General features: G+C 43.2%; 1 protein-coding gene across 1 annotated transcript in view; it reads left to right on the top strand.

Annotated features, from left to right (window-relative positions):
- The window catches only part of CA8 (carbonic anhydrase 8), an 87,551-nt gene that overhangs the window by 51,619 nt on the left and 22,143 nt on the right, over positions 1-13,789 (top strand). The window contains exons 5-7 of the mRNA XM_069601029.1: positions 3,927-3,989; positions 5,466-5,514; positions 6,224-6,336. Of these exons, the coding sequence (XP_069457130.1) occupies positions 3,927-3,989; positions 5,466-5,514; positions 6,224-6,336 (225 nt within the window). The remainder of the gene's footprint in view (positions 1-3,926; positions 3,990-5,465; positions 5,515-6,223; positions 6,337-13,789) is intronic.

Raw genomic sequence — 13,789 nt, 5'->3', positions numbered from 1 at the left:
AGAAACTTGACTCACAGACAGAAGGGGCGATAACTAGTGATGATGTGCCCAGCAAGGTTCAGTTTGTTTCATTTTGAGATCTGAGATGGGCCTGTGTTCTTATTCTGAGCAAAAAGAGCTAGTGCAGTACTTCCCCGGTGGTCCAGTGACTAAGACTCTGCACTCCCAGTGCAGGGGTCCACGTTTGATCCCAGGTTGGGCAACTAGATACCGCATGCTGCAATTGAGAGTTTGCTTCCTGGAAAAAAAAGGATAGGAAGATTGAAGATCCTTCCTATCCCAACTAAGATCCAGTGTAACCAAATAAATAATTATACATTAAAAAAAAAAACTAGTGCAGATATAGTTTGAAAATACTGCAGGAAAGGAGATGATTGATATAGAAGAGCCCCAGAGGAAGCGGGGGGTGTCGGATAAGAGTTTATGTGGATGCACTGACCCCGGACAGGAGGGGCCCCACCCTTTCTCCAAAACAGAGGGCTAGGAGGAAAGGGTGGGCACCAATGGCAAGCACGTTTAGGTGAAGAAAGACAGGAAATTAGGGGAGTTCATGCCTGATGACCTGTATTATCTCCCAGACATGCACAGCAAAATTATTTATAGAGCAGAGGAAACACGGGTGTAGGATTGAGTTTTGAAATTCTCAGGAGGTGAATGACAACAGACTTCACTGTCAGGGTGGGAGACCGACTTGACATTGGACATCACAGACAGTCTAGGACAGTGGACAGTGGGCTAGTCTCTCCATCCACCCCAAGGAGCAGAGAATTCTAGCAAATTAATTGTGGCATCGATGGGTTGCAGAGCAGTTGACTTAGGAGGGCAGAGGGACTAGAGGATGGAGAGATGTCTTCCAGGGTAGGCAGGAAAGGAAAGAGACAGAGCCAAGAGGGACCCCAGGGCTTGAGTCCTTGTGATCAGTGAATAGGAAGAGAGAGAAGAGAGGAGAGGGGTGGATGGGTGGGCAGTTATGGTCAGAGGGGATGGTCTGTGGAGTTGTGGGCGTCAGAGTGAAAACAAATCCAGGGTACATTCTCAGGATTGCTTGACAGAGGTGGGATGGAGCTGAGGGACATGGAGTGAGAGGTCAAGAGAGAGGCCAGGGAGGGCATAGGTCACACCCAGGGGTGCTGAAGTCCTCTGAGGTGAGGAGGGAACGACCATTGGTTGTGACCAGTGGATCAGTGAGTGATAGTGGAGCGGGATAGCATGCGAGGAGGGCAGTCCACTCACAGGGGGCTGGCCTTGGGCTTGTGGAGCAGAAGACCCATCAGAAGGTAATAGCCAGGCACTGGCCAGAGCTCTTAATCTCATCTTGGAGGGAGGCTGAACAGTGTCCACTCAGAAGGCTTGGAGTGAAGACCTTGAGCAGATCCAAGGGGTTCACAGAGACCAGGAGGTGTCAGGGAGCTTGTCAAGGATGTGGCATGATCGCATTTCAGAGGATGTGGTGGGAAGTGAGGGGATTAGCCGTAGAAGTTGAAAAATTCAGGGCTTTGCAGGGCTGAGGTTCTGGAGAGGAGACTGACCAGAGGGCTGGCATTCTGGGCGATGGTGAAAGATGGCAAAGGGCAGAGGTCAGAAGTTACCTAGGTGCGGGTGGACTCTTGGCCCCAGGTTGCGTTGTCACAACCACACTGTTGAAGGATTTTAGGGACTGGGCTGTGCAGAGCATCATCTGTGTTTTCTTTTTGGTGGCTGTAACCTCTTCAGGCAGGGCTTTGACAAAGAAAGGAAGGAACAAGATGGAGCGATAGCTGGAGTTGGTTGCAAAATATAGTAATGTCCACAAAATATAGAACCTTTATAGATAGAAAGAGGCAGTAATAGTTATTAAGTGCTGTGTTTGATGCTGTGTAGCATTCTGAGTAAGAGTGATCTGGGTAATAATCACTGAGTTTCGATGCACCGTGCCCTATTCTAAGGTTTTTGTTTGACTGAGTCTGATTTTCAACTCCATGGCTTTTATCCTCCCTGCTGTAATAGAGGAGAAAGCTGAAGGACAGAGAGGTTAGGTAAACTTGCTCAAGACTGAAAAGTGAGTCAAGGTCGGAAACTAGCATCCAACGCAAGTGACCTTGTTCCTGGGCCACTGAACTGTGTGGCCTCACGGTGTTCAGATGTGGGCTGTTCAAAGAATTATGCTCTGACCAGAGATGCATGAAGTGACGACAGAGCCCACCTGTGGGTGTAAGCATCCAAATACTACATTCTGCTTAAACCAGTACAACAGAAAGTGGAAGTGTTAGTTGCTCAGTCATGTCTGACTCCTTGTGACCTCATGGACTGTAGCCTGCCAGGCTCCTCTGTCCATGGAATTTTCCAGGCAAGAGTACTGGAGTGGGTAGGCATTTCCTTCTCTAGGTGATCTTCCTGATCTAGGGATTGAACCTGGGTCTCTCGCAATGCAGGCAGATTCTTTACTGTCTGAGCCACCAATACAACAAAGGAGTCTGTTTTTCCCTGAAGGTGTGGTGCAGGCATCTGCCTACAGGTCCACACTTTGACACCAAGGAGTACATTTTGCCTAAGATACAAACACACACACAGACACAGAGAGTAACTTAAGAGAATTCATTTTCCATTTCTAGAGCCTATCTCAGGAATTGCAAACACTTGGAAAATATAATCTTGATTATTTGGAACTGACTGGCCTGTCTTAGGTTGTATGAGTTTCCTGTGGCACCTCTTTCCTTTGATCCCCTTTGACCTAGTGTTTTTCCAAGTTGGTTCACAATGGAGAGAAACAGGGCATGTGAGCATGGTGACAGCTGTTGCAGGTCCTTGTGGATCATTCTCCAAAAATTTATGTGCGGAAGAAAAAGCAAACCATAACAAGGATTGTTTATCTGACCTTATAAATGGTCTCTGTTGTGACTGCCTTCCATTAGCGTGGACGGAAACTGTTGAAACTTGACTGAAAAGTAGAAATGAGATTATACTTATAATTTTTAAAGTTAGAGTCAAGAATACCTCACATCATATTTTTTTTTAAATCTCAAGTTCCTTGGGACATTTTATGCACTGAAAATATGTAATGATATACAATGCTTTAAAATAGAAAGCTACAAACAGCATATTCTTATTTATTTAAGAATAAATAGGTGATTATAGAGTTATGTCCAATGATAATCAGTAAGGGTCTTGATTTCACTGACTTTAGCATATGAAATCACATACTTATCTTTTGGAGTTAATAAAAATTTTTCAACATGAATACAGTCTTTATAGTAATGATCTAGAAATGCTAAAAGCAAAAATAGAAGGCTTTGGGCTGCTGCTGCTGCTGCTGCTAAGTCGCTTCAGTCGTGTCCGACTCCGTGCGACCCCATAGACGTAAGCCCACCAGGCTCTCCCGTCCCTAGGATTCTCCAGGCAAGAACACTGGAGTGGGTTGCCGTTTCCTTCTCCAATGCAGGAAAGGGAAAAGTGAAAGTAAAGTCATTCAGTCGTGTCCAATTCTTAGTGACCCCATGGACTACAGCCTACCAGGCTCCTCCATCCATGGAATTTTCTAGGCAAGAGTACTGGAGTGGGGTGCCAGGCTTTGGGCATGTGTGAATAATTCTAATTTAGAAATATCCTTGAAACTTTTATATTACAGTGTTATGTGATTAGATTTATATATATATATATATATAAACATAAATATGTTTATAAATATATAAATATAAATATGTAGCACAGTGGGTAAAATCTATACCTAGCAAGGTAAATTGAGAATAGATTCTTGGAAATGCCCAGGAACATATCTAATACTTTCTTGTACTTTAATTGCCTTTAGTAGATGTTGACCTATTTATTAAGAAGTAAGTCTTGTATTCCCAAGAAGGACTTTCAGGTGAACTTGAACTTCACTTCAGTTGGTTATTTTACTTACGTATTTAAATGCTTAGTAGCTATGGTTTATACTTTATACATTGCAGATCGGAAAAGAGCACGTGGGCCTGAAGGCTGTGACTGAAATCCTCCAGGATATTCAGTATAAGGTAAGTCATTCTCTAAAAGAAAATAAAAATACTGGTTAGGTAAGAGCCTTCCATGTCTATCCTTAGGCTTGGAGATTCCCTAAAAGGACTCAGACAAGCTGTTAGTCCCCTGGTTGTGGTTTATTCCAGTGGAGGGATACAGATCAAAAGTCAGCACAGTGAAAAGGTGGATGGGGCACAGTCCTGGAGAAGCCAGGTAAAGCTCTCAGACGTCCCCTCCCAGTGGAGTTGCCTGGGGCACAGCTGACTCTCCCAGCAGTGGTGTCACAGCACTTGTGAAGCGCTGCTAGCCAGGGAACTTTACCGGAGCCTTGATGTCCAGGGGTTTTATTGGGGGTCAGTTATGCCTGGGCAGTGCCTCAGGGACTGACTTCAGCTATGCTGACGCCAGCCCTCCCACCCCCACCCTGAGCAAAACCAGGCTTCCACCATAAATTACTTTGTTGGGATAAACTTATCTGGTCCAACTGGTACAGCCTGCCCAAGGCCTCAGGCACACAGAGCCACTCTTATCAGGCGGCTTATTCCAAGGACTCAGAGACGATCTCCCAGGAGGCAGCAAAGGGCTAGGCTTGAAGATAGGACTTTTTGAGGGGGTTGTTTAGGCTTTGAGCAACCCAGGCCTCCTGAGTACCTCTTTCTGCCCTCTGGATATAGGAAGGTAGTATAAATGAAAGAAATAAAAATTGTGGCAACCACACTTCAGAGTATTTATATGAAAAGAAAAGCAACATGACTCACATAGGTCATAAGATGATACCTCCCTGAGAAGGTGACTTAGGTTAAGTTGCCCCAGTGGCTCAGCAGGTAAGGAGTCCACAGTACAGGAGACCCAGGAGACCCAGGTTCGATCCTGGGTCAGGAGAATCTGGAGAAGGAAACGGCGACCCACTCCAGTATCCTGGAGTCCATGGGGCTGCAGAGTCGAACACGACTAAGCAACTGAGCATTTGCATACTGTGCCGCCGAGAAGGTAGAGACTGAGAGCAGAGTTCCAGGAGGAAAGTCATTTCTAAAGACTCCCTGGGTCAAAGCCCACATCTCTCCGCCAGGAGCAGGAAAGGCAGTGACGAGGGGCCGACAGACATTGGGCAGGCAGTTTTAAGTTGCACACCAGGAATTATAGGGAAATTCCTGAGCTGTGGCCAAAGCAAAAATAGTTACAGACTCAGAGCAGGAACGTCTTGCTGGAACCAAGCCCTGTCACTCCAGTGAGAAGACAGATCGACACACCCACAAACCTGTGGGGTCTGGCATTCAGAAAAGACTTCAGGGCTTTCCCTGGGGGGGTTCAACGGTTAAGGATCCATGTTTCCACTGCAAGGGGCATGGGTTTGATCTCTGGTCAGGGAAGTAATATCCCAAATGTGCAGTGTGGGCAAAAAGAAAAGACATCAACCTTGATTTTTAGTGCTTATAATGTTCTTATTCTAAGATTTTGTGTTAATGTGGGGTACATTGTTTTCTTTTTTTCAGGGGAAGTCCAAAACAATACCCTGCTTTAATCCTAACACTTTATTACCAGGTAAGCATTTATTTCGTTGCACAGGGTGAATTTTAACTGTGGCTGTGACTGCATTGTTTTTTCTCAGAATATACACAACTGTATCTTATGAATTAGTAAGCTTTCTTTATAATTAATAGTCTTTGTAATTGTTACCAGTTTCAGATTGTTCTAAACTTGGGAGTAAACTTTTTGAGATAATAAACATTTTACCACTGAGCTTCCTTCGTGGCTCAGACAGTAAAGAGTCCACCTGCAGTGCAGAAGATGAAGGTTTGATCCTTGAGTCAGAAAGAGCCCCTGGAGAAGGGGATGGCCACCCACTCCAGTATTCTTGCCTGGAGAATTCCATGGACAGAGGAGCCTGGTGGGCTACAGTCCATGAGGTCGTAAAGAGCTGGACACAATTGAGCACACTCACACACACACACACATCTGGTATAGTATATCAAGTGTTTCTATATCTAGTTTATATAACCATATTTAAATATATATAGGAATTCATTGATACAAAATCACTATAAATAATAGAGGATACATCATGTTCTATATTGATTGTTTTCTTCATATGATTAGTTTAAAAATATATATGTGGAGCTCCAGTTTAAAAATGACATCTGTCTGAGACATGTTATCTGGACAGTTTGTAAGTTTGAAAATGTTTGTTGGACTTTTCCAAATTCTTTTTCATTAACTCACCTTTCCATGATTGGTCCATGCGGTGGCACAGACCCCTTGCTGCGTGATTACTGGGTCTATGAAGGCTCTCTCACCATCCCACCCTGCAGCGAAGGTGTGACCTGGATATTATTCCGATACCCTCTGACGATATCCCAGCTACAGGTGAGAGGAGGGCTTTAACCTCCCAGGACGAAGTTTTGCATTAAAGGGTAAATTTTCTCTCTGTAAAAGGGAAATGTCTGTTTCATGTTCTTGCTCCTTTCTGCTCAATTAGATCAGTCACATCTCTTCAGATAAAGTTAAATGTCTTGAGCCAGTGAAAGCAGTTGAAAGGTCAAGGATGAACAAAATCCAGCTCCCATTTACCATCTGTACTTTAAAAGTCAGTTTTTATAGAGTAAATAGAAGCCAGTGAAGTACCCAAACTGTTCCTTAGTCTAGTTACTGCTTCATGTGGGATTTCTCAGGTATTGGCGAGGAGAAAGTTATTTCTGTAACTCACATTCGGTCTTTGTAATAGCTCTTCCTTGGCTTGTACAGGAAAATCTGTATGGAGAGGGTGGGGGACCTAGAAAGAATGCCCTGTAAAGTTCTGGATTGTTCTCTAGCCCACTTTTGGTCTGCTGTCTCCCACCTTGGGTGCAGCATAGGTGCTCTAGATGCTAATGCAGCGTGTGAGGCACCAAGGTGAATTGTCCCTGGGATGTTACTGGTGGGGCAGGATGCAAGGTCACTACAATGCATTTAAACATTGATTTTGATGTTATTAGTATCATAATATTTGATACTAACTGTAACATTTGTTAACGCTAAGAAGACAGCATTATTAATGATCAGTCTCGAAAGACTTAGGCAATATGCTAAATAAATAAGCCAAGTTTCCTTTAGAAATTCTTTACAAACTATTATACCCCTTATATTTTATAACAAGTTCAAGTTTATTCACTATTCAGAAAAGCTTTCTTTTGTTTGTCCTTAAATCTTTAAAACACCTCTTTCAGCTCTGAACAGTTTCTTATTTCTCTTTTTCTGAGGATTCATTTAAAAAGATACCCATTCAGCATCTTCATTGTTTCATTATTTTAGAAACTTTGATCACACCACCTTTGGGCCTTCTTGTTTTTAATATGACAAATCTCGATTCCTTTATCTATTCAGTCATTTTTTTTTTTTTCTTATAAGAAACTATTCCTGAGTACCAACCAGACACAGAGGATTCGGAGGTTAAAACACAGTGTTTATTCTTAAAAAGTTCACTGTGGAGTTGAGGAGGCAGATGTTCATACAGGCAACTATGTCGTGTCATAAGTAAGGAGCTCTGGGAACACATAGGACCAAAGCCCAGTTCAGACTGGAAGGTCCAGGGGATAACTCCTGAAAAATAATAGGAGTTGGTCTATTAAAGGAGAGGGTAGCAATTAGAAATTTGAGTTGAATGTTAAGAATAGAGGTTTGGACTAATGAGATATAGATGAAATTTAACAGCAAAGATGGTAGCTGCTGTAACAGATGTACCCCAAAACTTCAGTGGCTGGGGGCTTCCCTGGTGGTCCAGTGGTCAGGACGTCACCTTCCAGTGCAGGGGATGTCGATTCTCTCCCTGGTTGGAGAGCTAAGATCCCACATGTTTCAGGGCCCAAAAAACCAAAGCATAAAGCAGAAGCAATATTGTAATAAATTCAATGAAGATTTAAAAAATGGTCCACATCACAAAAATCTTAAAAATTTTTCAATGACTTATCACAGTAAGAATTTATTTTTTTTTTAACATTCATAAAATCCAACAGATGTATTTTTCCTTCACAGTCAAGGCTTTTCTCTGTGTAGCCACTCAGGAAACGGGGTTGCAAGACACTCTGCCATCTTTAATACCTCTCTTCTCTTAGGTGTGGGCATATAGTGAGCAGGAGGGGAAAGTGGGTGGAGGATCTGAAGGGAGACTGCTTTCTAAAGACTAGATTGAGAAATGGAGAACGCCATTTATGCTTCCATTCTATTGGGAACTTAGCACATGGCCACACCTGGTTGTAGGGGAAGCTGAGAAGTGAATTCTAGCTTCATGTCCAGGAAAAAGAAACGGATTTGACGATCTGTTCAGGTCAAGTTGAGAAAGACAAGAGAGCCCAGCTGAATGCAAAACAGTGCAGGTGGAGGGGACAGGGAGTCAAGGGCTTGCCCACGGGCCTTGGGGTCAGCCAGGAGGGAGTGATGTCCTGGGATCTGGGACAGGAGAGAGGATTTCCAAGTTGTGGAGAAGGGAGGTAAACAGTGACAAATACTACAGAGAATCTAAATAAGATGCGTGCAGCTCATCCAGGTAGAAAATACAGGAAGTCCCCTACATACAAAGCTTCAAGTTGTAAACTTTCAGGATGCGAACGTGCCCCTGTATGCCAGCAGTTGCAGTGTGCTACTGTACTTTTCAAGGTACTGTACTGTAAGGTTAGAAATGTTTTCTTTTTGTGTTTGTTTATGTATTATTTCTGTGAAAAGTATAAACCTGTTATAGAGCAGTACCATATAGCCAGTTGTATAAGTTGGGTATCTGGGCTAACTTTGTAGGACTTAAAAACAAACTGGACTTACCAACATGCTCTTGGAACAGAGCTCTTTCCTATGTAGGGAACTTACTGTAACTATGCCTTATAAACACATGCCCAGGGGGCCACGGCTTGATTCTCACTCTTCACTCTGTTTTTAAAGTTAATTCCATTTATGCATTTCATTATTTCTGTCTGTGATGGGCTTTCTCTAGTTGCCGAGCAAGGGTTGCATTGCACTGGCACCTTTAGTTGCTGAGCACAGGCTCTAGGGCGCACGGGTCTCAGGAGTTACTGCGTGTGGAGAAGAAGCCAGTAGTTCTGGATCTTGGGCTCTAGAGTTGAGGCACCGTAGTTGTGGCTCATGGACTTAGTTGCCTCTCAGCGTGTGGGATTTTCCTGGACCAGGGATAAAACCCACGTCCCCTGCATCGGCAGGCGGATTCTTATCCACAGCCAGGGAAGTCTTCACCCTTGACTCTTGTTTTGTGCCCCGGTGTGTTCACTGCTGGATCTTGGTGCTTCTCTGTTGCTGAGCTTTGGCTTATGTTCTCCAGTATCATTCCTCCACCATCCCTTTCTTTATGCTGTCTGGCTGCTCTAGGTCCACACCCCAGCCCATCCAGCCAGTTTGCCATGGAGAAAGCCTTCATCTCTTTTCAGAGTTGCTGTCATGCAAGAAAAGATTCATGAACAAGGACTGTCATTGCCAGTTAACTGAATCATTAACTGAAATGAGATGTTTCTGTGGATCATTGAGCTGAAAGGGACCCAGGATAAGAGTTTCAACTGCGTTAGTCACAGGGGAGGGGTCAGATTGGCAGAGGAAGCAGAAGCAGCTCAGGGTCTGCAGTTACATTTGTTCAGCAGTTTAGGGGCAATTTTCTAAAAATAGGTCAAATCTTTAACGAAAAATGAAGTTTTCCTCTGTAACCACAGTAAATGTCTATTTATTGAAAGTCAGTTTGAATGAACCTGGCTGAGCCACAGAAAATTCTCAATTCCACTTAGAATTCCACAAAGGATTCTCTCACTAGCAGAGTACTGGGGATGTTAACCAATAGTCTATAATGTGATGATTTACTTCCATGCCATCCAGTAAATTATGCAACAACATAGAGACAACTCATCATGCCTTTTGGTCTGGCAGGCTTCAAAGGGAGCCTTGCTTTGTACCATCCCCCTGAGTGAGGCCAGTGACAAAGTCTAACCCTAACATCACTTAAGTTGTGCTCTGCAATTATTGGAAATTAAGCTGTGTCTTCCTCAAAGGGAGCCAAAGCCAAAGAAACACGTATTTGAAGGAATAATTTCAACTGCTCTTGGAAATGGATAACTTTCCAGTTTCTTTTCAAGAAAAGAAGATATAGGTGCTCTTAGTGCAGAGCTCCATTGCAGCATCTGTTCAGAGAGCAGGAGTGTGGAAATGGACACACACACACACTCACATGTACATTAAATTGCAATTTAGAGTGATTTAGGGGGAAAAAATTGTAATCTTAGGAGAAAATGAATCAGTCTGTCCTTGATTTGAATGTTCCACTGTTGCTGCTCATATAGTTCCAGAGAAAGCAGAGTCCAAAATAGAGAAGGTCCAGAGAGGGCAGTAAAAATGAGAGGAACTAAAGGGCAAAGGTGTGATTCTAGAATCAAAACCAAGAATTGAAGAGCCTCACCTTGTTGCACTTGAAGAGGAGCAGAGAAGCATAAACAGTCAGAGGCAGGGAGAGAGGATTGATATAGAAAATAACAAAGAGAATAGCAAATGACAGGTGGATGGCTACTGTGTTGATTTTTTTGAGAAACAAAGCTTTGTATTGGAGAAATAATGTGTCCTCTTATAGGGGTAACATATGTAACTAAATAGCTGGGTGTTATGGGCTTCCCTGGTGGCTCAACCTTAGAATCTACCTGCCAATGCAGGAGATGCGAGTTCCATCCTCTGCCTGCTAGTCCAGGAGTCGGAGTTGGTACCTATAGTATGGTATTGACAGCTGAGCCCATTGTGAACCATTTACATCTTCCTGAGCACTAGAATCCTGGTGTCTGGGACTGGGAGCCCCTGGTTGGTTGGTTGACTTTTTCATGTTGTTCTGGTTAGCAGACTCTATGCTATGGGGAGAAACCCACACAATTGGATGGATTTGGATAAGTGTAATTTAAAACATTTTAAAAAGTGATCTGTAACTATTGTCATTGGCCTGCCAATGACAATGCAGGAGACGTGGGTTCGATCCCTGGGTTGGGAAGATCCTCTGGAGAAAGAAATGGCAACCCACTCCAGTACTCTTACCTGGAGAATCCCATGGACAGAGGAGCCTGGTGGGCTATAGTCCACGGGGTTGCCAAGAGTCGGACATGACTTAGCGAGTAAACAACGACAGCAATTCAGGTATTATTATGAACTGCCTGGTGATAAAGGAAAATAAGATGAGAACACAGACTTTTATGTGTTAGTTTTCTTTTAATGTGATGACATATGAGATGTAAATCAAAACAAGGCTATTACAAAATGTGTGTAGGATGCCTGGAACTACTAAAAGCAATGTGTGCCAAACTTCAGACCCTAGAAATTAGCCTGTTAACTGCTGTCATGAAGAAAGCAGTTTTAAAGCTGAACTTTGAGTGAGTCATCAAAGTCAGACATCAGTGAAGGTTGGAATGAACGTCTTAGACCAATGGGCGTGCCACTCGGTTCAGGGAACAGTGGCTGCTCAGCTTTCTACCTTCACGGGTGAGGACATGTCTCCCAAGTGTTAAATCTCTCTCCTCTCCATCTCTCTCTTTTAAATTGGCTGAACACAAATACCATGTTCAAGTAGAGGAGCATTAAAAATCGATGAACTCGTAGGTACTGATTGATAATGATGGCCCCTGTATGGCCCTGACATTTGAATTTAGTTGAAGACTTTTATCTCTGAATATTATTCTGCTCCTTTCTCACTCTGTCTCATTTTGGTGTGCAATAACAGAGTGCGCACTCGAAACCATTTGAAGTGACTAAAGGGTTCTGAGGGGTGGTTACTTCAGAAAAATTGGCATTTCAGAGAGATGTGTTTTCCCCCCATCTTTGTTGATGTTTGAAGTCTTCAAAGCATCACTCTGATCAGAGAAAAACATTTCTTGTGAAGCAGTTCTCTCTGAGAAGGCAGTGATTGGAGACTGGCCGGCTGTTGACTCAGATCTCTTTTAGAAGAAGTCGTTTTCACAGAGGGTATTTCAGGCTGAGGCCTGGGGCTTGAAAGATTTAGCTTCAGTTCAGAATACATAAATATAAAGTTAACTCAGCTTTGCAATAAGCTTCATAGTCAATAAGAAATGGAGTATTTTTTGAAATACCTTGAGACAGTCAAGTTTTGAGTCCGCAGTGCTCATTGGTGACCCTGTCCTGGGTTTATAGGTTCTGATTGCAGCTCTTAAATGTGATCACACACAGGGAATGGGAGGAAAGAGAATCTTCTGTTTCTCAGTCAACTGGATAATTATTTCTGTCTCCTTGTTTGCATACAAAATTGTAGCTAAATAATCATTTCCAAATGCTGAAGCTTGGACTTCAGAAGTCATGTGGTTATTTGTGAACATTCTCTGTGTGCTTGGAACTGTGCTGAGTGTTTTCATGAATGATCTTATTTACCTCATATCACCCCTGGAATACTGTTATCACCTTCATCTCTGTTATTCATAGATGGAAACAGAGCTTGAAAAGGAAGAGCAGTTGGGTTGTTTGGGTCTTGGATAGCAGAGACTGGACAAGAACCAGCCTTTGGATGCAGTCTGTGTCCTTGACCTTCATCTTCTTTTTGAAAAATCATAGGCTCCTCTGACTAAGAAGGTTCCCTTTTACTCCATCTCAGGGAAAACTAAGAAAAGTGCACCTCACAAATAATTATAAGGGATTCTCATGAAGACTTGGCTCTAGACATTTTTCAGGTGCAACAAGCAATATGAGTACTGCCATATTCCCTCCTATAAACCCGTGAGAAGGTCTAGTGAGAAACCATTATGTAGATTAAAAAATCTCATGGCTTATCTGACTGGTACTTCTATATAAAAACAGCATGTAGATGTTATTTTAAAAAAACAGGACAATCCTAATAGGATCAGGGTTAACCCATTTAGGGAAATCAAACAGCATTTGAAGACATAGGAAGATAGAACTTTAGAAGTCACATTTCTTTCCTTTTTATAATTCTATTTATTTACTCATGGCTGTGTTGGGTCTTCATTGTTGTGCAGGCTTTTCTCTAGTTGGAGCAAGCAGGGCTGCTCTTCATTGAGGTGCAAGGGCTTCTCATTGTGGTGGCTTCTCTTGCTGCCTAGCACAGGCTCTCGGGTGCGCTGGCATCAGTAGTTGCGGTTTCCGAGCTCTAGCGCACAGGCTCGAGAGTTGTGGCACATGGGATTAGTTGCTCTGTGGCATGTGGGATCTTCCTGGACCAGGGATAGAACCTGTGTCTCCTGCATCGGGAGGCAGATTCTTTACTGCTGAGCCGCCAGGGAAACCCTAGAAGTCAAATTTTTAACTTGGGTTCTGATCTAGCAAGCCATTTAATTTTTCCCAGCTCTGATTTCCAATTCATATGTGAATGGATTGAATTAGAGGTTTGACTCTTCTGCAGTCAGGGAACCTCATCTTAGGAGAATGCACCAGTGAAATTTTATAGGAGTCCCATCAGTCCTCTAAAGTCTAGGGGTTTCTAGATTTTTGTTAGAACCCTGAATTAGTTACTATCTTGTGGGTTTCCCCCTCATGATTGGGTTAAGTCTGTGTCGGTGTTGTGTGAACCTTTGTGGGTAGAAGCCTCTGATTCACAGACAGTGATGCTTTGGTCGATTGATGCTATTCAGGTCACATTTGCTCAATGTCCTGGGTAATATGCTGGCTATAGGGTCTACTGATGACTAGAATTTCTGAAGAGGTGGCTGTGGGACTGGGAAGGGGACACATGGCCTTGGAATTGTCAGACCCAGATTATCTGGAATCTTCCTTAACCTGTCTGGCCTCAGTTTCTCCTTTTGTGTAAAGAATGAAGAATGTCTCGTGTGATGTTATGTGGCATTTAAAGGAAATAACA

Source organism: Ovis canadensis, chromosome 9 (assembly GCF_042477335.2).
Source record: "Ovis canadensis isolate MfBH-ARS-UI-01 breed Bighorn chromosome 9, ARS-UI_OviCan_v2, whole genome shotgun sequence".
Taxonomy (NCBI): Eukaryota; Metazoa; Chordata; class Mammalia; order Artiodactyla; family Bovidae; genus Ovis; species Ovis canadensis.
This window is presented reverse-complemented; position numbering and strand designations above follow the sequence as displayed.